General features: G+C 39.4%; 1 protein-coding gene and 1 long non-coding RNA gene across 5 annotated transcripts in view; both read left to right on the forward strand.

Moving 5' to 3' along the window:
• Positions 1–24123, forward strand: part of Naa16 (N-alpha-acetyltransferase 16, NatA auxiliary subunit) — a 58058-nt gene extending 33935 nt beyond the window's left edge. The window contains exons 10-20 of one of the 4 annotated variants that reach the window (XM_028878631.2): positions 989–1061; positions 3732–3901; positions 4217–4369; positions 6234–6362; positions 12716–12929; positions 15064–15257; positions 16901–17009; positions 18086–18184; positions 18521–18664; positions 21709–21806; positions 22698–24123. In XM_028878631.2, the coding sequence (XP_028734464.1) occupies positions 989–1061; positions 3732–3901; positions 4217–4369; positions 6234–6362; positions 12716–12929; positions 15064–15257; positions 16901–17009; positions 18086–18184; positions 18521–18664; positions 21709–21806; positions 22698–22880 (1566 nt within the window). In that variant the 3' untranslated portion in view covers positions 22881–24123. Of the gene's footprint in view, positions 1–988; positions 1062–3731; positions 3902–4216; positions 4370–6233; positions 6363–6893; positions 7037–12715; positions 12930–15063; positions 15258–16900; positions 17010–18085; positions 18185–18520; positions 18665–21708; positions 21807–22697 lie in introns of those variants that run through there. The other 3 variants (XM_028878640.2, XM_028878643.2, XR_003735549.2) reach the window with 3 other exon arrangements.
• LOC114699557 lies at positions 8756–10697 on the forward strand. The gene is made up of 2 exons (XR_003735550.2): positions 8756–9462; positions 9505–10697. It is a non-coding gene; the product is annotated as an uncharacterized LOC114699557 (long non-coding RNA).
• Positions 24124–26598: the final 2475 nt, after the last annotated feature.

Below are 26598 nucleotides of genomic sequence, written 5' to 3' on the forward strand. Positions count from 1 at the left end.
TATGTTTTGAGATAAGGACTCTAGCTGAACCTGGAGCTACTTGATCTGGCTAGGCTGCTAGCCAGTGTGTGAGTTCAGGGATCCTCCTGTCTCCACCCCATCAGCCCATGGTTACAGATACAAGCTGTGCTGCTAGTGCCAGCTTTCATGTGAGTGCTGGGTTTGAACTCGGGTCTTCATGTTTGTGTGACAAGCACTTGACTGACTGAACTGTCATTTTTAATATGTATCTTTAAAACTTTGAGTCATTTCACTTAACTTTTTTGTAAGGAGTGATATTTTTAAAAATCTAAATATTTATATTGTAGTTTATAGTTTTACAGAACAAAACAGGGAAGCAAAAGAAAATTTAACTGTTGATAAATTATATAAATATGGTAATTTGTCCTTCAGAATTGTCAGGATTCTGGGATTGGGGATCTATCTCCCTTGTAGTGTGTTTGAAGACCCTGGGCTCACTATGAAGACCCAAGATGGGTTTGAGCCTCATCTTTGGTGCTGGGGGAGGAGAATACCAAAACAGACTGAAAATCAGAGTCTTCTGGAGAGGGAAGTCATTGAGTCCTAAAACCATTAATAACTACAGCAGTACATTTGTTTTTCCTCAGTCCTCTAAAATGCTCAGTGGGAGTGGGAGAAATAGTATTTTGATACCTACAGTTTAGCTAGTCTGTGATTTTGAAATGTATCGTTGTAGGGCTAGAGAGATGGTTTAGTGGTTGAGAGCACTTGCTGTTCTTTCTCAGGATCTGAGTTTGGTTCCCCGCATACATGTCAGAGAGCTAAAAAACCACATCTCATTCCAGTTTCGGGTATCGGGCACCCTCTTTTGGCCTTCACAAGCACCTGCACACAGATTGCATATAAACAGACTGACACATACATCAATAAAAATAAAAGATAAATTGTTGTTCCAATCAAATTAGTCCACAAATAAAAATACCTTCAGTGAAGCATTTTTAAATTAAAAAATATGTTTCTTTAACAGGTTTCAATAATCCAGGAACTTGTTACTAATTATGAAGCTTCTCTTAAAATGAATGGCTTTTTTAGCCCTTATGGTAAGTTTAAACTAGACTAAATTGGAATTTTATTGCTAATTTAAATCTAATTTTAATCACAGAAACTAGTTTACATTTATTATATGTGTGCTATATAAATGGCTGCTTATTGGTTTTTGAATTAGTGAATGAAATGAGAGTATTTTCAGTATTATTTAATTTAAAATTTCCATAATCTTTTTGACTTAAGAGTTAGCTTTATTTAATAAGGAAAACAGATTTGAAAAGTTGAATGGCTTGCCCAAGATTGAATATTTAAATTATAACCTTTTTTCGTGAATCCCTAAATTTCTATTTTTTCCTTCTTGAATGAATTTTTAATTATGTCTGCTTGGCCCTTTAATTCTCTGTGGGGACATGTGTAAAGGAAGACAATTTAGAAAATCCTGTAGGATGTTTCAGGTATGGAGACAATCTCTCTAGGTTCTTTATGTGTCTTTCCTGTGTCACTGCTCTTGGAGGTTGGAGGTTTTTGTTTTTTATGTTTTGGGGAAAATTATGTGTATGAACGTTTGCCTGCATGTGTATCCATGCACTACTTGCATGTGTGGTTCCCCATGGACCAGAAGAGGGCATTAGACTCCTGGGAACTGGAGTTACAGACAATTGTTAGCTGCCATGTGATGTTAGGATTTGAACCCAGGTCCTCTGAAAGAGCAGTAAGTGCTCTAAATTTCTGAGCTCTCTCTCCAGACTCCAGTCCACCCTCTTAGAGTATTTTAAAGCAAATTCCAAATATTTTACGTGTAAAAACCTTAGTATGCTTCTTTAAGATGCACAAAATCAACTTCATATCTAATACCTGTCCATATTTCTTAACCACTGTCCAAAATGTTTGTTTAATTGGTTTATTTTAATCTAAATCTAGTTAAGGCCCATGCTTTACATTTGAAGGGTTTTGTGGTCTTTTAATATACAGTGATCTCTCTTCCTTTAAGAAACGCCTTTTGTTGAAAGCTCACTTGTTTGGTGGACTTTCCCTACTTTAGACCTGACTGACTGCGTTCTCTTGGGATCACTTGTGTTTGTCACCATCATTCCTATTTCACGTGACATCGGTAGTGAGATTAATAGATTTGAGAGTTGTTTGAATACCTCCCAGGTGGTGCTTTGTGCTTGAGGTGCTCTGGTTATCTCTCTGATGCTGTCATTGACCAGGGTTTCTTAGCAGGCTGATGTGCCTGTTAAAAAGTTCCTCCTGTAGTATTTCCTAGATTCCTTATTTCATTCTTGCTCCCCATCTATTAGCTGGGCAGAGTAGGTTATAGGTTGAACCCAGGGCCTCATGTGTGCTAGACAAGTGTTATGCCACTGACTTATAACTCTAGTTCTGAAATTATTTTAAAGAACCTTCCCTCATATGCTTTGGCCTCCTGAATTAGATAGCGTATATAAAAGATAAATGTTTGATTCTTTGCCCTTACTTGGATTATCCTAGTTACTTTTCTATTGCCATGACAAAAACACTATGACCAAGGAATGTATACAACATAACAAAAATCAGCATTTAATATGGGTTCATGTTCCAGAGGGTTAGAATCCATGATCCTCATGACAGAGGCATGGCAGCAGGCAGACAGGCATGGTACTGGAGCAGTAGCATGAAAGTTTATGCCTAGGTCCACAAGCCCTAAGCAGAGAGAGCTAACTGGGAATGGCATGGGCTCTGAAGCCTTAAAGCCAGATTCCAGTGGCACATCGCCTCTAACAAGGCCACACCTAATTCTTTCCCAGTAGTTTCATCAGCTGGGAACCAAGCATTTAAATATATGAGTCTGTAAGGGGCCGTTCTTATTCAGACCACCCCAGCTTTCTAATTTATGCTTTAGTGTGTTTACATTATTGTCTTGTTTATTTAGTTGGCTACATATACTAGGAGATCTTCTGTTGATGTAATACAGGTAATTCACTCTGCCTCACTGTAGACATGTCTGACATTCTGTAGTCCATTTTGATAGCTTCTTTAGTACAGGATTGGAAGCAGAATAGAATTCAGATAATGTGTGTATATGGCTGCTTTTGTTAGCTGACTTTAGGCTGTGTACCCTAATCTTAGATTTGTGGTATATCAGGGATATTGTTGTCTCATCAAGGTATAATCTTTGAGTCATATCCTTCTTTGCTTTGATGATGCTCTGTCTGTATTAAAGTGTATAATATGCTAATTGAGACAGTTACACACTCCTGCAGTAACCCTTGTGAACTTGGAACTCAATTTCTCTGCTTCTGTTGTCATATTTGATAGAAGCATATATTTTGTACCTGTGGGCAATGCATAATGTGGCAGTTTTTGCTTCTGCTGAAGTTTTGCAGTGTTAGGTAATCTCTTCTCCAAGTTACTGTCTTTGATTATTTTTCTGGTTCACTGCACATTGCTTTCATCTTGAGAACTCATAGAGGGAGACAAATTGTTCTTCTCTAGCACTGTCTGTTGGGAGGTAGTTTGGGATTAGAAGCCTGTTGAACTAAGATTTTATTTCTCGGCATGACTGTTAGCATTTGAACTTGATGTCATAGAGTCATGCCTCTTTCTGTTAGATTGGTCATTTTTGCTGAGCTTTTGCTCTTAATAATAATCGTTGATTTCATTCTGACTTAAGGAGATAAAGCATGTAGGGTTGCTTTACTTAGCATTCTTCTTATAACAATGTAGTATTTGTTTGATTGCAGAGAACGGGGAAAAGGAACCTCCAACAACTCTACTCTGGGTCCAGTATTTCCTGGCACAGCACTTTGATAAACTCGGACAGTATTTGCTGGCTTTGGAGTATATTAATGCTGTGATTGCTAATACTCCAACTCTAATAGAATTATTCTACATAAAAGCAAAAATATACAAGGTAAAATCTTAATCTTGATTTTTGAGTGGTTTGAATTGAATCATTTTTTAAAAGGCTTGAAGTAGAGTAACTCCTAAGATTCTCTGATAATTTTTTCTATATTCTAATAATCCTAAGGAATTCTTTATTGTGTAACAATGTTAGTTATTTGGTTCAGTTCTCAGTAAGTGGAATCATAGTTGTCTAGTTTCTAGGTAAACTGACAAGATCATGTTAAATTTCTAACCTGTTTTTATTTATATTTCTTTTCCATTTCTATGGCACTCATTTTCTCTTGCTCATAAACGGATTTCCCTAATAACTCTTCTCCTACAGCATATAGGTAATCTCAAAGAAGCTGCAAAGTGGATGGATGAAGCACAGTCTTTGGACACAGCTGATAGATTCATCAATTCCAAATGTGCAAAATACATGCTTCGAGCAAATATGATAAAAGAAGCAGAGGAAATGTGCTCCAAGTTCACAAGGGTAGGCAATAGCATGTATAAGTATGTAATTGTCTGAATTTAGTAAAATTGAAGTTCTATGATGGTTTTTAAGTTTGCCATTGAAATTCATAAGAATTCCTTTAAAAAAAAAATCCCATTTAGTCCCCATTCCAAATATGGTTTCTTACTGTGGTGGTGCACTGCGTGGTTGTGTGCGTACCTGCCATGTGAATGCAAGCACCCAGGTAGTCCAGAAGAGGGTGTTAGATCTCCTGGAGCTAGAGTTAAAGGTGGGTGTGAGCTGCTCAGTGTGTTTGCTGGCCTCTGAACTCTGATCCTTTGGAGAGCTAGCTACAAGTGCCTTTATCCAAACTTCAGTTTGTGCTGAGTGTGGTAATGTACACCTCTAATCTCAGCATGGAGGAGGCAGAAGCAAGCCGATCTCTGTGAGTTCAAGGCCAGACTGGTCTACATAGCGAGATCCAGCTAGTCAAGGTTGCAGAATGAGACCTTGTCTTAAAATAAACAAACTTAAAAAATTTACTTTGGATCCCAAATTTGTTCCCTTTATAATTTATGATTTCTCTTTAATTCTCTATTAAATCCTCTTACTTCAGAATTGCTCAGAGTTCTTTCTGTGTATTTTCTCTGACATTTCAGAATTTAAGTTATCTAAAATTGTTTGGCTAAATACTTGTCCTATATTTTCTTCCTTTTTCATCTTTTCTGTAATAGTGTCCTAATAGACATGATACTTAGTTTTGATTAAAATTACAGGTTCATAGAACAGAACAGAAGGCCTACAAATTGATTCAAATATATTTGGAAACCTGGTATATGACCAGAAGTACTTTTAAAATTAAAGATAAAATTGCTGAGGCAGGCACTTACGTTGCAAAATTCAATAGCATCCCTACCTTACATTGCACACACACCAGTTCAGAGGACCAAAGAACTAAATATAGACAGCAAATCAGATATTTGAAGGGATGCAGCAGAAGTCTGTAGGTTCCAGAAATGCTTCATGCTTGGAGGGGAGCATTTCTTCAATTCTAAAGGAGCAAAGAGGTATATTTAAAAAGTTTGTGTGTGTGTGTGTGTGTGTGTGTGTGTGTGTGTGTGTGTGTGTAAGTGTAATTTTTAGGTGGTTTTGTTTTGTTTATTTTTTATTGAGGCAGAGTTTCTCTGTGCAGCCCTGGCTGTCCTGGAACTCACTCTGTAAACCAGACTGGCCTCGAACTCACAGAGATCTACCTGCCTCTGCCTCCCAAGTATTGGGATTAAAGGTGTGCACTACCACTGCCTGGCCTTTTTATGTTTTCTACCTCTTGATATTTCTGTGTTATTGATACACTGTTTTCCTAACTTTCTCTACATCTATCTTTAGTACTTTGAACATCTTTTTTTGTTTGTTTTAATTATTTATTTTTATTTCATGTGCATTAGTGTTTTGCTTGCATGTATATCTGTGTGAGGGTTTTAGAATCACTGGAACTGGAGTTACAAACAGTTGTGAGCTGCCATGTGGGTGCTGGGAATTGAACCCAGGTCCTCTGAAAGAGCAGCCAGTGCTCTTAACCGCTGAGCCATCTCTCCAGCCCCCTTTTTTGATTATATATTTAGTTCTTTAAGACAGTAGCCAAGGCTGGCCCTAAACTTATTTTGTAGGGAGAATGCTCCTGAACTTCCGATCCTCCTGTCTACTTTCTGAGTGTCAGAACTATAGGTTTGTCCCACCATGCCCGGTTTTCTGTGGTACTGTGATGGAACCCAGGGCTTCATTCATAGTAGGCAAACACTGCCAATGAGCTACAGCATACTCAGCTCTATTAATTAAAACAGTGTGAACTGGGGGATCTGTTTTATTGCTTGCTGCCTTATATTTATGCAAGTTTCCATTTCAGGAAGGAACATCTGCTGTGGAAAATCTAAATGAAATGCAGTGTATGTGGTTTGAGACAGAATGCATTTTGGCCTATCAGCGCCTTGGGAGATACGGGGATGCCTTGAAAAAATGCCATGAAGTGGAAAGGGTGAGTGTTAGGATGTGGATTCTAGTTTCTTCTGTAAGTGACAAGAAAAGCAGGTACATATCTACACTGAATCATCTGCCTCTTCTAACTTTGACAGCTTCATTTGAAAACAATTCTTTGTATTTAGTATTGTGAGCAGTGTGCAGTGATACTTGACATGTTTGTATTTTTTCTGAAGAGAAAAGGAAAACAATGTAGTAAAAACAGTGTGTGCTATAATTGACATACATTCACAATTTCTCTCCCTTCATCTGGCCATTATTTAATTTTCATTAGCAGCCTAGGAGGACACACAGCTGGTGGCAACATCTTCCCCCTTTAACATCAGGATCTGGTCCACAGTCAGCCTCTCTCCAGTTCGTCTTCCCAGGATGTTTGTTCTCACATTGATACCCTGTGCATCAGCTGGCCAACTTGCAGGCTTATTTTATTACTTGCATTTAGAATTATGTGTGTGATATGCCTTAGTGAGGGCACTTTTCTTTTCCTTTGTGTGAATTTTTGTTTTCCTGTTCTTTGTCATCTCTGAAGCACTCTTCTTCTACATGGACCACAGGAGGAAAGGAGCCGCAAATGCACCCCTGAGGCAGTCCTCAGCAGCCCTCAGTTGTGGGGGCACTCGGCACCACTCTTCCCCTGCTGACGCAGTATAAAACCACAGGCGTCGTAGTCAGGTGAGCCTGATGTCTGCACCATGGCAGTCACTTTGGCCTTCTTTCCATGCGAAACTTGTGAGGTTACCTGGAGGAGAGCTCTGTCTTAGGGGGTAGCTTTTGATGGGACCTGGAACTAGGATTATACCAGAACCTCTATAGAAATCACCAAAGTTTGCTTTGTTTGGTTTTTGTTTCTTCAGTCCTTTGAACTTGTATTTCTAGGGGAAAGACTTTGAATTTTCTCTTTGAGAATTCTAACCCTCTTGGATTATATGTTAAATATCCAAACATTGTAGTTTAAATGAGGCTTCTATTTCTGTGGTGAAATTGTAGAACAGAGTTGGGACTGGAGGTACAGGCCTGAAATCCCAGAACTCAGGAGGATCACAAGTTTGAGGCTAGCCTGAATTGCAAGTGATATTGAAGGTCAACCTAGGTGACATAGTGAGACCCTGTCACAACAAAAAAGGGACAGGAGATAGGTTGGTGAATAAATGTGCTTTTGTACGAGCCTAGTGACTTAGCTTCAGATCCCTGGAATCCAAAACAGCCTAGACATGGTGGTGTGTGTCTGTAATCCCGGGACTCCTCTGGTGAGTTGGGAGGTGGAGATGAGGCAGAGGCAGGAAAATCCCCTGGAACTTGGGGGCTAGCTAGATTGGAGTACACATACTGCAAGGGAGACCCTTGTAAAACAAGGTGATAGGCTGGAGAGATGGCTCAGCAGTTAAGAGCACTTGCTCTTGCAGAGGATGGGAGGTTTGATTCCTAGCACCCACATGGTGCTTTATAACCACCCTTAACTCCAATTCCAGGATATCTGATAGCATCTTCTAATCTTCATGGACAACACATAGGCACATGGTGTACAAACATACATGCAGGCAAAACACTTCTACATATTAAATAAATAAATGAAGAAGAACCAGCAAAACAAAATGAAGTGAAAGGTGAGAACTAATAGCCAAGTTTGCCCTCTGATCTCCACGTATTTGTCATAGTACACACATGCCATCACGTACACATGTGAACACAAACCTTACACAGAAAGAAAGAACAAAAGGTAGCAGCAAAAAGTACTGAATGTCAGTAGCTTATGTTGGTGCTCACTAGTGTCTACCACTTGAAGGCCTCCTGCTGGTTAAGGAAAGACATTCCATGTACTCTGTTGTTATGAGAGGTAAACTCTTTACAGCATTTGCAAATTAGTACTTTCAGCAAGGATGCGGGTAGAAACCTACTCATTTTCTTGTTGAAGTTTAATTCGAATGTTCTTAGGATTGTTATGGTTGGAACTTCTCAAACTTAAGTCCCATTCTTCTTAATGTTGATGCCTGAATTGCTTTATGATTTGCAGTATTTCCTAAATTGTCAGACTGTGATAAGTAAATCTTCTGTTAGTGTGTATCATTTATAGTGACTTTGGCTGAGTAGTGTGAATGAAATTCTTAGTAGCAGGTAAACTACTTCTAGTTCAGAAATGATTTAATTGGAAAAAAAATCTTTGAAGGAAAGGGTTACATTGACTACCAGAGATCAAAATGTAGAAATCATCACTCTCACCAGGCAGCTGTGGCACACGCCTTTAATCCCAGCACTCGGGAGGCAGAGCCAGGCGAATCTCTGTGAGTTCGAGGCCAGCCTGGTCTACAGAGCGAGATTCAGGACAGCTCCAAAGCTACACACAGAAACCCTGTCTCGGAAAACCTGGAAAAAAGAAAAAAAAAAAAAAAAAAAAAAAAAAAAAAGAAATCACCACTCTCTGGTCATATGGCCTAATTATATTTATTAAAAAGTCTTTGATCGGAGTTTGCTATTGGCATTTAACTCTATGAAAAATCTGAAACATAAATAAGAAAAGAGCTACTTCTCATGCCACTTACAATGACGTATTTATACTAAAAATAAATGTGAATAATATGCATATTTTACATATATGTAGAAATGTATTTAGTATAAATACATTAAATAATGACTGATTTTTAACAAAATTAATAAATTGAAAGAAAATGCTTAATGTTATTGGAAAGATTTGAGTATAAACTTCAGACTTAGGAACTGAGGAGACGGCTTAGTGGTTAAAGAACTTGTGCACACATGAGATTCTGAGCTCAAATCTCCAGCACTGATTTAAAAACAAAACAACAACAACAAAAAACAAACAAGCATAGAAGCATACACCTGAGGGGATGAGACAGACAGACCCCTGGAGTCTAGCTAAGCAGTCTAGCTGAAAGAGTTCCAGGTTCAGTAAGAGACCTTGTCTCAAAGAGAAAAAAAAGCAGTTGATGAAGCTATCCTGCTTCAACCACTGGTCTCTGCATGAACCCACCAGTATGTACACACAGAGTTTGTCCTGAGGAGGTGGCCCGGTCAGTAAAAGCACTTGCCTGGCAAGCATGAGGACCTGAGTTTGGATCCTCAGAACCCATGTAAAAAGCAAGGTAGAGTGCTCGCTTCGGCAGCACATATACTAAAAAAGCAAGGTAGAATGGTGTACTTCCGTAATCCCAGCAGTGACATGGGATGCAGAGACAGGTGGATCCTTGGAAGCTACTGGGCCAGCTAGCCTGGCCAACATGGCAAATTTCTGGCCAGTGGGAAACCCTGTGTCAAAACAAAGTCAAAGGCACCTGAGAACGGACATCTGAGGTGGTTCTCTCTCACACACACACACACACACACACACACACACACACACACACACACAATATTCTGCACCTACAAGAATGCCCACATACACAGATGTGCACACAAAAAGTACAAAATTCAAAGATTTTTTTTGAGACAGTCTTACTATGCACGTATCCTGACTTTCCTGGATCTCTTTGTAGATCAGGTTTGCCTCAAACTCGTAGAAATCCGACTACTTCTGCCACTTGAGTGCTGAGATTAAAGGCGTGCACCACCACATCCAGCTTTCAGAGATGATTTATTAACTACTTAACACAAGTTACTTTATGCCTGGCTTCTTATATTTTAATAAGGAAATAAATACCTATCACAAACAAATTTGCATTTTATTTTTTAAATAGAAATAAAGCTAAGAAACAAATTTAAGGAGCAAGTCTTTCTGCTTTCAAGATTTCAGTGAAGAACTTTCATTGAAAGCAGTTTCAGCTTTCACATGCTCCTAAAAGATTTGAAATCTTAGCATTCTGGAATGTCCACAGTACCTTTTCTGTCTTCATTTTGGCCCTCTAAGTGGATTTTAAGATTATCATTAAAGGTCGTGGGGCCTAGTCCAATCTGATGCTTAAGTTTTACTAAACAAAGCAGCTGTCTTCAAAGTACTAACTATAAGCTTATATTCATAACAATATTCTAAATTATCTTTTTTAAAATATTGACCTGGATTTCTTTTTAGTGTGCTGGTTTATATTTGGGTCAGGGCAGTATATATTGCATATACATATTATATGCATGCAGTATATATTGCATACATATATTATATGTATTTCTAACTCTATATAATCTAGGATTTCTAAAACTTGTTGCATCCTTTCTAAGTTGTCACATGGTTTATAAAAACAGATCCTTTAGAGATGAAAAGTTGATCTAGTCACCATTTTCAAGAATAGGCATTTTTTTCCTCCTCTGTGTATTAAGTTCTTAGAATTCAGAGACATGACAAACAGGAGAGTGACCAGAAGAGAGGGCCTCACACAGAATTCCAGAAGAAAGTCATACGCTAAAGCTCTGATGGATTTTCTTAATTCTTTGCCAACTAGTCTTAATTCAAGCCCAAGTTTGGTTTGTTTTTGTTTTGTTGAGAGAGTTCATGGTCAAGCTTAATTTTGTTGACCACCTGCTAGCCGTGTCTGCTTGGCAGGGAGAAAGGGTTTAAGCTTATTTAGCTGCTTGAGTAGTATTCCGCAGTGCCCTGCCTTTTCTGATTTCACCCAGCCTTGTTTTTTGTTTTGTTTTGTTTTGTTAACTACCAAGAGCTATGTGGAGTAAGTAAATACCAGGTTTGACTTTGGTTGAGTGGTTCCAAGATGCAGTGTATTCACTGGAAAAACAGACGACTTCTGGTAAACTGGGCTACGCTGGTCACCCAGTTTATAGAAGACATCAACTGGAGAGAGGCAGCCTGTGGGCTGTTACTGATAGAGGTGGATTAAGTGTGGTTCCAGATGACTTGTGAAATGTGACTTAAAATCCGTGTCTACTGATATTTCTAGGAATATCTTTGGAAGCTTGTCGTCTCCTTCTCATGTGTTTCTCAACCGAGATCATGTCTCACCGTCCCTTAGATGTTTTCATCTTATTGTGTGCTCTATGACTTAGCTTTCTGTTTCCCTTCGCCAGCTGTGTTGAATTTTAATGTATTACTCTTATGTAAGCTTGGTTTACATTAAGGAAAAGCACTGGCAACTTTATGAAATATGTTAGCCTTTGATTTTTAAAAAATAAATCAAATTAATGTCGTTACTAATTTATCTCATTGGAAAAAATTAATTTTCAAATGTCATTAAAACATGATTTTCTAATAACTATGAACTAATATGAAATGTTTATTTTTTCTGTTTCTTGTCTCCATGTTTTACTTTTATTCTTGAAATTCTTCTCTTAAACTCTTAGGTTTTTAGTGTGATTCTGTATATATAATGTTTCTAATTACTAAGATGACTAAAAATATCAAGTGGTTAGAGACAATTGCTGATATATCCTCTGCACAGTGAGTTGCTAGACCACCCTCAGCACCCTTTTCCCTTGAGGGAATATGAAGTACTTAATTTTTGTATATGAGTTTGGAAAAACCAAAGTGGAGTGGAGAATCAGAGGTATAAATATATGTCAGGGAGAAAACTAAATTATAAAATTGTTTTATGTAGATCAGAGGTGAATTGTATTGTTTTCATGAAAGGAATTAGTGCATAACCTTTTGGGGGTGGGGATATAAGTCCTTTGGAAATTAGATGAAAGCATTGAGCTTGCTTATTAGGAAGACCTTATGACTTAAGATTTTAAAATGTATGGAATATGATGAGTATGTTAATGGGAGCCTCTTCACTAGGGAAAAGTCATGTTATCTTTGTGTAGTACTTTGCTAAGAAGAATAAACTTTAAAAATGTGTTGCTTGAACAATCGCATTAAGAATCTGGCTATGTAGAAGTATTCCTAGTTTAGATGAAATCACTAAGGCACTAAGAAATAAAAGACTTACTCACAGGCCCTGTTATTAAGCTCTTTACCTCACGTGGGTGGGTTCTGTGCTATGTTAGATCCACTGGAGAGGAGGCTTGTGGGCGGCGCGAGGCTAGTCAGATTTGTAAACGTTTGGTGTGAGCCTGCGTGAAGTCAGTTTCAAAGTTGCTTAGCGCTGCCTTGCTCGTTGTTATGGGAGTACAGAGGAAAACTACATTGACATGCATCAATTTCCAGGTTTAAAAGATGACCTGATACTTGCCTTATCAGCGTAGAGTAGCATCACAAAATATGATATGAGGAAATAGGGTGGATTCTAGAAGACCCCTGTAAGTTGAGATCAGGTGTGTTCAGAATATCACAGCTGTAAAAAAGACACTTAAAGTTGAATGCAGAGAACTTGATGGCTTTTGTGTTGTTGACATTGGAAAGGGCAACCAAGTACAGCTGTGACTGTATTGTTTTGGGGCTTTTGTAATTTTCTTTTAAAATAAAATTATTATTGATATAAATGTAAGGGATAATCTTGTGGTTTTGTTTTTAAGCATTTTTTTGAGATAACCGATGATCAATTTGACTTCCATACATACTGCATGAGAAAGATGACCCTCCGCGCTTATGTTGACCTCTTGAGATTAGAAGATACTCTCAGAAGACACACCTTTTATTTCAAGGCTGCTAGATCAGCAATTGAAATATATTTGAAATTACATGATAACCCTTTAACCAGTGAAAGCAAGCAACAAGACGTAAATTCAGGTAATGAAAAGATTTAAAAAGAAGGCTAAATTTCAAAATATTACCACATACTGCATAGGAAAATGTGTCAAATAATTAAGGAGATAAAAATGTTAGCTGGTTGGTGGTGGTGCACACCTTTAATCCTAGCTTTCAGGAGGCAGAGGCAGGCAGATCTTTAAGTTTGAAGCTAGCCTGGTCTATAGAACAAATTTTAGGACAGCTAGGGCTACACAGAGAAACCGTGTCTTGGGGGAAAAAAAGGGTTAACTCAGTTACACACTACATACTGTATTGAGTTGTCTTGCCTCACCCCATGTTTGTACAACTAAAACAACAGTAAAAGAGAATGTGATCGAATGGATGTGAAGACAGTATTGGTTCATTGACACATTAGGAAAAAGTCCGGGAGACCAGATAAAGTCAGGGGCTGATGTTCTGTAACAGATACATCTTGGTCAGCCCAGTGAGATGACTTACATGCCTCCTGCTATCCCCCAGTCTCACTGCTCAGCTGTCCTCAAATTCTTGATGTTTCTGCCTCAGCCTCCTAAGTGGAGTTACAGGTATATACCACAGCATCAAGCACAGTCTTTCTTGGTTTTGTTTTCTTAACATCAGTTAAGAAAGAATATAAATAAATGTCTATGGGCTATTTTCTTTCTTCAAATGGTAATTGAAGAAAAGCTTTTGATACACAGAGAAACCTTGTCTCGAAAAACCAAAAAGAAAGAAAAGAAAAGCTTTTGAGGCTAGTGCAATGGCTCAGGAGATAAAATTTTCACCACACAAACCTTATGATCTGAGTTTGATTCCTGGAACCCACGTAAAGGTGGAAGGAGAGAACCGATTCTATAAGGCTAACCTCTGACCTTCATACATGCACTAGGACACGCCCCCCCCCCCCAATCTTAACCTCTCTACCTCCCCTGCCACAATCGTAGTAATAAATGGTTTTGTTTTGTTTTGTTTCTCTGTGTTGCCCTGACTGTCCTGGAACTTACTCTGTAGACCAGGCTGGTCTCAAATTCACAGAGATCCACCTGCCTCTGCCTCTTGAGTGCTGGGAGTAAAGCGTGTACCACCCCACCCCCCAGCTTAATAAATGTTTTTTAATTAAAAGTTAAAAAGCTTTGAGTGGCCAGGTGGTGGTGATGCGCACCTTTAATCTCAGCACTTGGGAGGCAGAGGCAGGCGGATCTCTGTGAGTTCGAGGCCAGTCTGGTCTACAGAGCAAGATCCAAGACAGGCAGAGAAACCTTGTCTGGAAAAAAAAAAAAAAAAAAAAAAAAAAAAAAAAAAAAGAGGAAAAAAAAGCTTTGAGTACCTCAGGAAAAATATTTTCACAACTTGTGGTATTTGCTTTACTGAAAGTGAGACTACCTCTTACATTTCAGTCACTGGACTGCCATTGTCAGAATAGAGGCCCAGTATGTAGTAGCTAGGAAGTACAGGTTTTGTTACATATATTCTCTCACTCTTGAAACAGTTGGTACGTGTTTTGCAACTTGAAACTAAGGAGGATAAAGTGATTTTCTTGTTACTTATTGTATGGGAGACTGTGTATCCTGTTGTGATAAACTGCCCTGGGAAAGCAGCTTATGGAGAAAGGGTTCATTTTAACTGACAACTCCAGGTCAGGGTCCATCATAGCAGGAAAGTCAAGGCTGCAGGAACTTGGAGCAGCTGGTCAGAGCCACTTTTAGGAGCAGAGAGAATGTATGCATGCACATTGTTCAACTCTCTCCTTTTAATGTGGTGCGGGACTCAGACCAGGAAGTGGCACTGCTCTTCCCACATCAGTTAACATAGCCAAGACAGTTTCCCGCAGACATGCCCACAAGCCAACCTCATCTAGACAGCCCCTCGTTGAGACTCTTCACGGGTGACTCGAGATTGTGTCAAGTTAACAGAGGCAGAATTATCACAGAGGCAGGGCTGAGTTGGAATTCATTTTAGTTGTTAATGTAACCAGCATTTAATGGCTGCCTTTTGTGTGCCATGTTTGGCTAGTCACAGGGAATATACTTTCTAAAACCTTTTACATAGTTACCCCATCCCCTCCCCAAAAGAAAAATATATTAATAGTATATATTTTAGAAAAGACAAAACATGGAAAATGACAGTGGCATGCTTTACACATGTGAATCTATAGAAATCCTGTCAGCCAAAGAACTGAAGAAAATGCTTAGCAAGCAAAGAAGAGCCCAGAAAAAGGCTAAGTTAGAAGAAGAGAGAAAGCACACAGAAAGGGAACGTCAGCAGAAGAGCCAGAAGAAAAAAAGAGAAGAAGAAGAAGAAGCTGCCAGTGGTCATAAGGAAGAACTTAGACCTGAAAAACTAGAAAGGGTGAGTTGAGTTTGCAGTTACTGTTTTATGGTAATTCATGCTATTTGATTCTGTTCTGGCCTTAATTTATTTAAATGTTTAAATAAGGAGCCACTGGTAATATTTCAAGTCATTATGAGAACCACTGGTTACTGTTTGAATGGCAATATGCAAATTTTAGCTAATGGCAAATTATATATAGAAATATTATAGACCAGAATAGCATCCTGTAAAGGTGTGTTCTAACTCTCAGAACCTGTGATGTGCATAATGGCAAAGGGAAATTAAGGATGTAAGTAGCTGAAGTTGAGAGAGTAGCTGGAGACTCTAGCCGTCGCAGCAGGTCCTTTGAATATATATTATGGCTTGCTGAGTGTGTGAATGAATGGGTCAGTGTTTTGTGCCTTCTCTTGGGCTCTTTCCTTCTGGTTTTCTTTTGTTTGGCCAATTCCAATGTGTTAAATTTTTTTTTTTTTTTTTTTTTTTTTTTGGTTTTTTGAGACAGGGTTTCTCTGTGTAGCTTTGCGCTTTCTGGAGCTCACTTGGTAGCCAGGCTGGCTCGAACTCACAGAGATCCTCTGCTCTGCTCCGAGTGCTGGATTAAAGGCGTGCGCCACCACCGCCCGGCTCAATGTGTTAATTTTTGTTTTATCTTACTATATTTCATATTTTTATTATCTCTTAGAAGCTTGTTTGTTTTCTGATGAGAGACAGAAAGGGGATGGATCTAGATTGGAGGGGTGGTGGGGAGGAACTGAAAGGGGAATCTATACTCAGCATATATTCTGTGAGAGGGAAAAAAAATCTATTTTCAATAGAAAGAGAGAGATTGACATTAGCCTGAAATGTCCACGTGGCCTAGTATGGTCAGACAAGACCTGTCACAAATGGAGAAAAGCAGAAAGGGTAGGGTGATGTGTTGCTGGCATTCAAGGTGGAAGAGGGCCATAGCCACGGAATGAGGACTGCCCACCGTAGGAAGTAGAAAAAGCTTGGAAACCCATGGAAGGGGATGCGGTCCTTCTGACTTCTTGATTTTAAGCCTGGTGAGCAGACAGTGTAGGACTTATAATTTACAGACTGAAAGGAGTTTTTAAAAAGACACCCAGTTTTTGGAATTTGTTGTAGCAGCAGTGTATTTTCATTTTATTTATGTGTGTATGTATGTATGGTAGGGGTGGCTTGCAGAGGCCAGTAGAGGGCAGCGGATCTCCTGGAGCTGGAGGTGCAGGTGGTTGTGAGCTTCCTGACATGGTGTTGGGAATGAGCTCCCCTTGAAGAACAGTGAATGAATAACAGCTGAGCTATCTCTCCATCCCCTGATGGTGTACTTTGAATTTATTTACAGGTGACAAGTGTTTAAATGTTTTCATGCTCATTTGGCTATACAAGAAAGTGTACAAATTATATATCTGTGTGTGTTTATATAAAACTTGAGAGGAATTTGGCATGTGTACCTGCCTTTTATTTATTTAATTTTTTTGTTTATTTCTCTGTGTAGCCCTGACTGTCCTGGAACTTGCTCTGTGGACCAGGCTAGCCTTGAACTCAGAGATCTGTCTGCTTCTGCCTCCCAAGTGCTGGGATTAAAGGCGTGTGCCACTACCACCTGGCTGTGTGCCTGCTTTTTAAATACAGAAGTTTTCCTTTCTGCTTCAAAACAGGTTGACAATCCATTAGAAGAGGCCATCAAGTTCCTCACTCCTCTAAAGACCCTCGCTGCTGATAACATTTATACCCACCTGCTAGCATTTGAAATTTACTTTAGAAAAGGTAACACATTGTTTGGAATTGAGGTTTGTATGTCTGTTGTTGTTTTGTTTTCCATGGTGCAGGGGGTTGAAGGCTGGGCCTCACACAGGCTAGGCATGTACTTCTTCACTAAATTACACCTTCTTAACCTTGAGGTCAGCTTCGAACCTTTATAATGTTGACTGTTTGAAGTATAATTTTGTCACTTAGATCCATTTTTGCTTTTTAGAGCTTTATGTCAACCTTCCACAAAAGGTTTAATTTCCTTTTATTTTCCTACTCAAAAATTTGCTGGGCAACATACTAAAATATTATAATAAAATCCAGTAAGAAAATAGTTGGAGCAATATATAGATTTTTTACATGTGCTAGCTAGTTTTATGTCAGTGCATACTAAAGTTTACATTTAGGAAGAAGGAACCTTACTTGAGAAAATACTCTACCAGATTGGCCTGTGGGGCATTTCTTGGTTACTGTGGGAGAATCCAGCTCACTAGGCAGCAGCACCCGTGGGCTGGTGGTTCTTTGAAGTATAAGAAAGCACACTGAGCAAGCCATAAGGAGCAAGCCAGTAAGTAGGGTTCCTCGATGGTCTCTGCATCAGCTCCTGCCTCAGGATTCCTGTCTTGAATTCCTGCCTTGACTTTCCTCTAAGATGAAATAAACCATTTCCTTCCCAAGTTGCTTTTGGTCATGTGTTTTATCACAGCAGTTGAAACCTAACTAAGATATTTATGTTAAGCAGTTTTATTCCTTTTTGGGTTTTAGAGACAGTTTGATCTCTCTGTGTGGCTTGGCTGTCTAGGAACTCTCTTTATAGACCAGGCTGGCCTCAAACTCACAGAGATCTACCTGTCTCTGCCTCCCAAGTGCTGGGATTAAAGGCATGGGACACCACTGCTTGGCCTGTGTGACACAATTTTTAAAATTTTCTTAGGAAAGCAAAAATTGTCTTGGATAATGCAAATTAACTTTGAATTTTTCTAGCAAGTGTTTTTTAAAAATTAAGTTCTTGAATTTAAGTGAAGCTAAAATAAAGTGAAGAAGATACCACATAACTACTGATGCTGGGTTTTTGTTTTGTTTTTCTGGCACAGGGAAGTTTCTACTAATGTTGCAGTCTGTTAAACGAGCCTTTGCCATTGACAGTAATAATGCGTGGTTACATGAATGCTTGATTAAATTTTCTAAATCTGGTAAGTATGAGGAGGAAGTGTTCGTGTGCATGTAACCATGAAAAGCAAATATAAGCCATCCTCCATTTAGCTGGACAGGAAGGAAACCACAAAGATGTAATCAAACCAAAGGTTTGCCTGATATCAAATGGTTGTACACCTGTAATTAAATGATAAGATTTAAATTAGTGCATTTTAGACAAATACCATTTGTTTCAAAGGAGTGATAGAGTAATTTTACTGTGTGTGTATATATATATATTTGGCTTAACATTAAATACAAAAATCTTTCAGTTGATTTTTTTTCCCCCTGAAAGGACAGATGAAAAACAAATCCAAATGTTTTTGTTTTTGTAGTATCTAATCATAGTAATCTTCCAGACATTGTGAGCCAAGTTCTAGCTCAAGAAATGAAGAAAATATTTGTCAACAAAGACTTGCACAGCTTTAATGAAGATTTTCTCAAGCACAATGCTACCTCTCTTCAGCATCTACTTTCAGGTTTGTATTTGGAAAAGTATTCAGCCTAATTAATTACCAGGGGAAAAAACAAAAACAAAACAAAAAACACAGGACTAGTTTTGTTTTTGAACTGGCCAAACTGTTCTTGTTAAGAAAGAGAATACTCGAGTCTATAATAAGCAGCACTCTTGGATTTGATTCACACAGCCACTTAGGAACACAATTTGTCTGTCTTAGGAAGGGTTGTACATTAGGTGCTGGATTGAGGCTCAGTAGTTAAGAGTTCTGCTGCTCTTGCAGAGGACTCAGGTTCAGTTTCCAGCACACCACATGGTGGCTCCCAACCATCCTTAGCTCCCGTTCCAGGGGATCCAGTGCTCTTCTGACTTCTGGGTGTACAGGCAGGCATGCATGTAGTACACAGATATACACACAGGCAAAGCAGTACACATAAGATAGAAGTAAAAATATGTTGATTCTATAGTCATACTTTTGTAAATAACTTAATACAACTACCACTGGGTGGGGGTAGTAGTTCTCACCTGTAATCCCAAGACTCCAGACGCTGATGCAGGAGAATTACAAGTTTAAGGCCGGCCTTAGTTGGCTACATACACAAACCCCGGCTCAAACAAAAATGACCCAAACACAGAGCGAGCTTTCAATACAAAGATTGTCTGCTGAAATGTATGTAAAATTTAGGAAAAGAGAATGAACAAATAGATGTATGTTCAGTGATATGGGAAACAGTGGTAAATGGTAGACTGGAATACCAGGTAGTCATTTAAACATTAAAGCAGTGTTAATTCTATTCACATGATTTATAATAACAGTGATTAACAGCCTTTTTTTTTTTTTTTTTTTTTTTTAAGATGAGGTCACATGTAACCCAGGCTGGCTTTGAACCAGCTTTGACCTAAATGCCGGGATTATACCCACCTGGTTATCTGGTTATAAATAACTTTATATACATAAGCAGAGCAAACAAACAATAAATGTCAGTTGTGTAAAAATATGCCTGGGAAAAGCTCTGAAAGGAAGTTTATACCAAAACTTTAATGTTGTCTTTGGATACTAAGATTATGAGTAATTTTTTTTCTCTTTTTATTGCTGTTATGCTTTTTTATTGATTTATTTATTTTTTGGTGGAGAGTTTAATGTTGTTTTGATTGGCCTCTTATAGCCAAGAATAACCTGGAACTTCCTAATACTTCCACATCCTGAATACTAAGATTAGAGCCATGGTCCACCACATGTGGTTTTATGCAGTGCTGGAGATTGAGCCCAGGCCTTCATGCATGTTAGGCGAGCTGTCTACCAATTGGGCGACGTCCCCAGACTTGGGTTACGTATTTTCTGTCTTGAAATGTATTTGTGTCCTGTGGGGCACTGCTTTGGTGGATTGGAGAGGGGGTAAGGGCAGCGGAGTCATGATGAGTTATGGGGGACACAGACTGGAAACCAGCATCGGGGTACAGATCTAGTTTGGTGTGAAAGTTCACCGTCATGTATCCATATATTATCCAGTCAGCTAAGGCACATGGAGCTATTGTCCAGTGAGTCTGAGTGGCACAGAGTGTGGCATGTGAGGGTATACACGAGGGACAGCATATCCTGGCACTGTGTCCGTGGACAGAGAACGGTCAGGGAGCACCCTGGGCGGCACTGTCTCTAGGTCCCGGTGTGTTGGGGACCCCATTATTACATCATCTGTTGTGACAGAGACTCGGGGCTGCTCCAGCAGCTGCGGGAGCCATGTGCGCTTCTCCAGTTCCCTGTCTTGTAGAGACACTGTCTGGACAGACACTGCTCTCTGAAGACAGGACACTGTATACATAATAAATAAATAAATTTTTTTAAAAAGGAATGAAGCATTTATCTAATCATTCTTTATTAATAAAAACTCGGGAGTCAGATATCTGGGTAAGAATCTGAGTGGTCAAAGAAGTGACTGAGAAGTGACCAATGACCTCCTCTCTCCTTCCTCAATCCAAAAGGGCAGGGAATCTTTCTAAGTCCCACCCTACTACTTCTCCTGTCTCTGTCTGTGTCCCATGTCCTCCAAAACTTCTATGGCTAATTTTGGTCAGCTAGTAGCTAGCTCCACCCTCTGATTCAAAGTAAACTTTATTGGCAGTCTTGGGAGTGTCAATTACAATCAAAATATCCCATAACAAAAGAAAAAGAAAAGCTCCTTAAAAAAATAAAAAAAAAAAGTCAGAAGACCACTTTGTAACTGTAAGTTAATATGTATAGGGTTCTCAAATTACTAACAAATAATGTACACTAATAAGAATACAGTAGGAACGTGAACACAGACCATACCATTTTCAGGACACATGAACTGGGTTTTGTTTTGTTTTAAAAAGCTTTTTAAAAATTTCTTTGTAAGTATGGAAATATCTTTCTTTGAATATATTTCTTTGTGACAGTAATTTATTCTTTAGATGCTTTAGTTTAAGGCACTGTGCTTTTTAAAAGTGGTTTTGGCTGAAATATTGATTGTGTAAATAGCCCTGTACATTTATATTTTGAATTACATTGTTTCTAAGCGCAGAAGTGTCAAATTAGCCTTCTTTCAGTAAATGTTTGATAATTGTCTGTGAAGGAAAAGCTTTGATAATGTGTTTTGTTTTAAAATTTATTTTTAAAATTTTATGTGTATGGGGGTTTACCTGCTTGTATGTTGGTGCACAACATGTGTGCAGTACCTATGGAGGCCAGAAGAGGGTGTCAGATTGCCTGGAACTGGAGTTACAGATGGTTATGAGCTGCCATGTGGGTACTGGAAACTAAATCTGGGTCCTCTGTAAGAGCCGCAAGTGTTCTTAATTGCTCCTCTGATAGTTTTGCCGTGGTAACTCATACACTCAATCTAGTCCAATGCTTCAGTAGGATGTTACTGAATAGGAGGAAATTAGGAACAAATGTCACAGTTGGCTGCCCAGAGCTGGTGGATGCCAGCTCTAGCTCACCACTAGTTGACTAAGCACTTTAAGCCACATCTGATTGGTCAGTATAAACTAGATGAGACGTAAGCCTTAGAACCCAGTTACTCACACTGAAATGTGTTGGAATTTCAGGTGCTAAAATGATGTATTTTCTGGACAAGTCAAGGCAAGAGAAAGCAATTGCTATAGCCACTAGGTTGGATGAAACTATACAAGATAAAAATGTGAAGGTAAGACTCTTCCCAGGCTGATTTCTAGGTTTTGCAATATCTAACAAAACATGCATCTCTACAACATAGTTCTGAGTTTACAGAACTCAGCCTAGATGCAAATCTCAGCTCCACCCATTATGAGCTGTGTGAATTCAGGCAAGTTCCATTTCTTTTCTTGTTGCAAAGATGTGCAAGTTTCGTAGTTGAGTTGGAGTTAACTGAAATAACAAAACATGAAGTCCTTTGTCCTGGCTCATATAGAGGCACTTAGTAATGTGAACTACTGTTACCAATAAAAGACACTCTTCCTGGATATGAGGTGTGTGCCTGTAATTCCATGACTCAAAGGGTGGAAACAGGAGGATCAGAAGTTCAAAGCTAGCCCTGGCTACATACTCAGTTTAATGCTAAGCTGCCGTAATGAAACAAAAACTAGAATTATCTTTTTGAAGCTTTTAGAGTGTTTTCCCCTATTAGTTTTTTTGTTTGTCTATTGGGAAGGACAGTGCCATGCCAGGAATGTGGAGGTCAGAGGACAACTTTTGGGATTTGGTTCTTTACTTTCCCATCTGGGTCCTAAGGATTGAACTTACATTGTCAGGCTTGGTAGCCAGCACGGTTATCGGCTGAGGCATCTCGCCTTTCTTTTCCCTTTTTTGAGACAGGTCTTGCTATGCAGTTCTCATAAGACTTGGAGTTGGAATGCGACTTCGGCCTCCTGAGTGCCACAACAACCAGCTCAACGCTGGCACTGAACGTTCTTTATTTGAAATGATTGCTCACTATAGATAGGAAGAAGGGACTGAAGTCTTTCTCGGGGATAAGGAATAAGTTGTATCTGTTGATGAAGATCACTACTGGACGCTGCTGTTTATCTTTGTATAACGGTCTTCCTCCTCGTGTCATTAGACGCTGATGCGGGTTGCTGAGGCGCTGCTGGATGGCAGCTTTGGGAACTGTAGTGTCCAGTATGAAGACTACAGGAAGGCCTGCCATAGCCTGCTTCCACTCACACCTGCCTTCCTGCCTGCGGGGACTGAAGCTGCCCTGAACCAAATGGCTGGCCACGAGCTCTTGCAGCGTGAACTTTGAAATCCTGTGCAGAGTGCTCCTACAGATTCAAAGCTGAGCTCACATCAGGGTTTCTTTTCCAGTGTGCATTTTAATATTGGCATGAAGTGAAATAATAGAAGTGTTAAATGGAGTATAGTGTAAGCTTGTTTTATACTGTGTCTGGCCTCCAATTTACAAAGACACCTGTTACAATTGCTTGTTTATACTTATACAGTCTTACACTCCTGAATTAGGAGTGTTGTTGCTTCTGTGTTATACTTGAGTTGCTGATAAGGTGTAGACAGCCGTCTTACGCTGTTTTCTTTTGATCCTAGTTTCAGAATCTGTTTTGATCTCATTATTGGCTTTTTTTTTTTTTTTGTATGTGTTAGCTGTATGTTAAGAAATAGCCATATCTGGGGGGTGGGAGGAGGGAAGAGAGGGGGACCTGGGGTTTGTATGTAAAATGAAAAAGATGAAATAAAATCTTATCCATTTTACACACACACACACACACACACACACACACACACACACACACAGAAACACAAACGAAATAGCTATATTTTCCATTTTGGTATTTAATGTGATCGCTTCCTTTTTACCTTAACTTGAATGATTTATATTTTCTCCTCATGTCATTAGATTCTAATATTCTTTTATAATAGCCATAAAAGTGATACTTTATGGTTGAATAAAGGAACTCCAGTTTTTATGTTGACAGTTCAGAATGTGAAGAAGACTGGTTTGCCTCTTAATCATGTAAATTGACCATCAAATTTGTTGTGTGCCTGTGCTGGTCTTATAGACCATGGTGGAGGAATTGCGCTTGCTTGATTGCCTGATTAGAGAGTCAGCAAGTCGCTTGTCCTGAGAGGTTTTCTTCAAGGGAGCATGATTGGGCAGAGTACAAACTAAAACAGCAAAGCACTATCACCCTCAAAGCCATTCTTTAACTATTAGGTGAATTCTTAGAATCCTCAGAATAACTAATTCTTGTAATTAGTTAAGCTGTTAAATCACAGTGTTGTTAAACAGTATTTGGTGGGGGGGGCACCTTTTTGTCGTATCATATAATGGAATCACTCTTTCTCAGCTATGTCAATATGTCTGTAAATCTACTATCTGATACAAACTCAGAATGGAGATTTAATTTAGACAGTCCTAATTAAAGTGATTTTCCTTTATTTCTAGATTCATAGTTGCTGAGAGGAGAAAAATTAACTGTAAAATAATGCCTAGACAATTCTGCAATAAATTATTTTGTACAAAGTTGCTTGTTTATAACTGTTACTATTATTATTTGTCCATACTAGAAAAATATTTTTGGGGGAAAACAGAAATGTCATTATCTCAATCTTTCCAAGTTTATAGAAAATGTGGTTATTGGTAACCATCTCCTCTGGGAGCCCGTTTTCATGTTCCTTATGGCTTTACTCAGCAGATCTACATAGAGAAGATGATTAGGACCACAGGCCTGAGTGCAGGTGTCTGAGATGGTCTGCATTTGCTGTGCTGGGAGGAGGTCTTTTGCTCCACCCCTTGGCATCTCTATAAATGCCCTGGGACAGAGACAGTCAGGGCCCATTAGAATAGGTTCCAGGCCCTCTCGAGGCTATCCTTTCTTTTCTATCTGTTCATTTCCACAATCTAAATCCTTCTATCTAATTTTTCCTGCTGCTTGCACTCAAGAAACCTCTGGGGAGCTGTGGGGATGGTGGGTAAACGCCCCACAACCTCCCAGATACGCTTTGATGCCACAGCAACTGGGATTCCTTTTAGTGTTTTAAACATTTAGAAATAGGGTTGGGCGTGGTGGAACACACCTTTAATCCCAGCAGTTGTAAGACAGGCAGGCGGATCTCTGTGTTGGAGACCAGTCTGCTCTGGGCTTCCTAATGAGACTGACTTAAAAACAAACAAAACCAAAAACCTAATGAATATTTGTTAGGAACTATTCTAGCAGTATGTAATTTTTTTATCTTACTGTCAGCAGGATGCCATTTTCAGAAGGATGCTACACTGGAAATACTCTGGAAGATGGTGCAGAAGGGGTAGATCAGTGGTCGGGAGTACCCAGAGGCCCAAGTTCAGGTCCTTGCACCCACACTGGGTGGTTTGCAACAGTCAGATGTCTCGCAGCTGCCGTCCCCGAGGATTCCACATCCTCTTCTGGCCTCTGTAGGGCAGTTGTACAGTGACTATCAGTATGCACAAACTGTACACACACACATAATAAAAAAAAATTAAGATTTTAAAAGTATTTCCTTGGGATGATTCCGTGTTTCTGAGAGTTCTGGGTGCATGCAGGTGAGATGTGGTCAATTACAGGCCTGAGGTACTTCCTGAACTACCTGTACCTCAGCCAGAGCTGACGTGTAGGTAGGGTAAGGGGTGCTTGACATTGGGGTCTCCAGGGCTATGCCAAGATTATGATTAACCACATATGTCACAGAAACTCCAGTCAAGTAACCAGTTTGAAAGAGAGACTATTTGCTGAACTGTGTGTGTGTGTGTGTGTGTTCGTTCCCTGGCTTGCCTCTTCTAGTTCTGCCAGTCTTCCTGAACACACTGATTTTCAACAGTTCTGGTAGATTTAAATCACAGATTTCCAGTCATACTGACTTCTGGAACTTCAGTTATAGATTCAAACTACATAACTCATACATAGACATCATCAAATGTTAGGTTGTGGTTTGAATCTTTAAATTGTTTCTGTTGAGTATTTGTATTGTATTATATTTGTATTATATTGTTTTCAGCAGTACAAAGGTTACATAGAAAACTGGTACCAGAGAAGTAGCTATGCTGTGATTAAATCTGACCATGTGGCTTATAGGCCGGTGGGTTGGGAAATGCTGTAACATTGTAAGCAGAGCTTCGTGGACCGTTCTGGTGACAGTTTGAAAGCCCAGAATACCGAGACAGATTGTGGATGCTCAGTTCGTGAGAGCTCAGAGGGGAACGGTGACGATCAGGAGCAGGGCTGGAGGCCTGTGTTGTATTCTGGCAGTCTGGCTGCATTTTGCCCATGGCTTGGAAATTTGAGTGAGACTGGATTAAAAGTAATAACAAGCTGGACAGTGGTGGCCCACACCTTTAATCCCAGCACTTGGGAGGCAGAGGCAGATGGCTCTCTGTGAGTTCGAGGCCATCCTGGTCTACAGAGCAAGATCATCCAGGACAGGCACCAAAGCTACAGAGAAATCCGGTCTTGAAAAACCAAAAAAAAAAAAAAAAAAAAAAAAAAAAAAAAAAAAAAAAAAAAAAAGTAATAACACTAAATAATTTATCAGAGGAAAACTCCAAGACAGCATAATACTTAGGCTGTGGCATGGTTATTTCTTGTTGCTTTTAGATAGAGATATTAAGAGAATTGAGAGTTTAAAAGCAAAACAAAAAATAAGAATAACGTGCAGTTTGGTTGTGCAAGTACAAAATGGTTGCAGTCATTAGAACTTAGCACCATTGGAGAGCCACTGCCCATTTTGCATTGGGAAAGAAGTTTGCTCAGCCGAGGCTCCCATCATGTGGCAATGCAAGTGTATTTGGAAGACGGGGGTGCCGAAATGGGGCCCTCCTGAAAGACAGGCTCGTTGTAGTAGTTTGGATGTAATTGGCCTTCATAATCTCAAAGGGAGTGGCATTATTAGAAGAGGTGGCCTTGTTGGAGGAAGTGTGTCACTGTGGGATAGGGCTTTGTGGTCTCCTATGCTCAAGATAATGCCCCCAAAGCTGTAGACTCTCAGTGAAGCTA

This window comes from Peromyscus leucopus, chromosome 9, assembly GCF_004664715.2.
Source record: "Peromyscus leucopus breed LL Stock chromosome 9, UCI_PerLeu_2.1, whole genome shotgun sequence".
Classification (NCBI taxonomy): Eukaryota; Metazoa; Chordata; class Mammalia; order Rodentia; family Cricetidae; genus Peromyscus; species Peromyscus leucopus.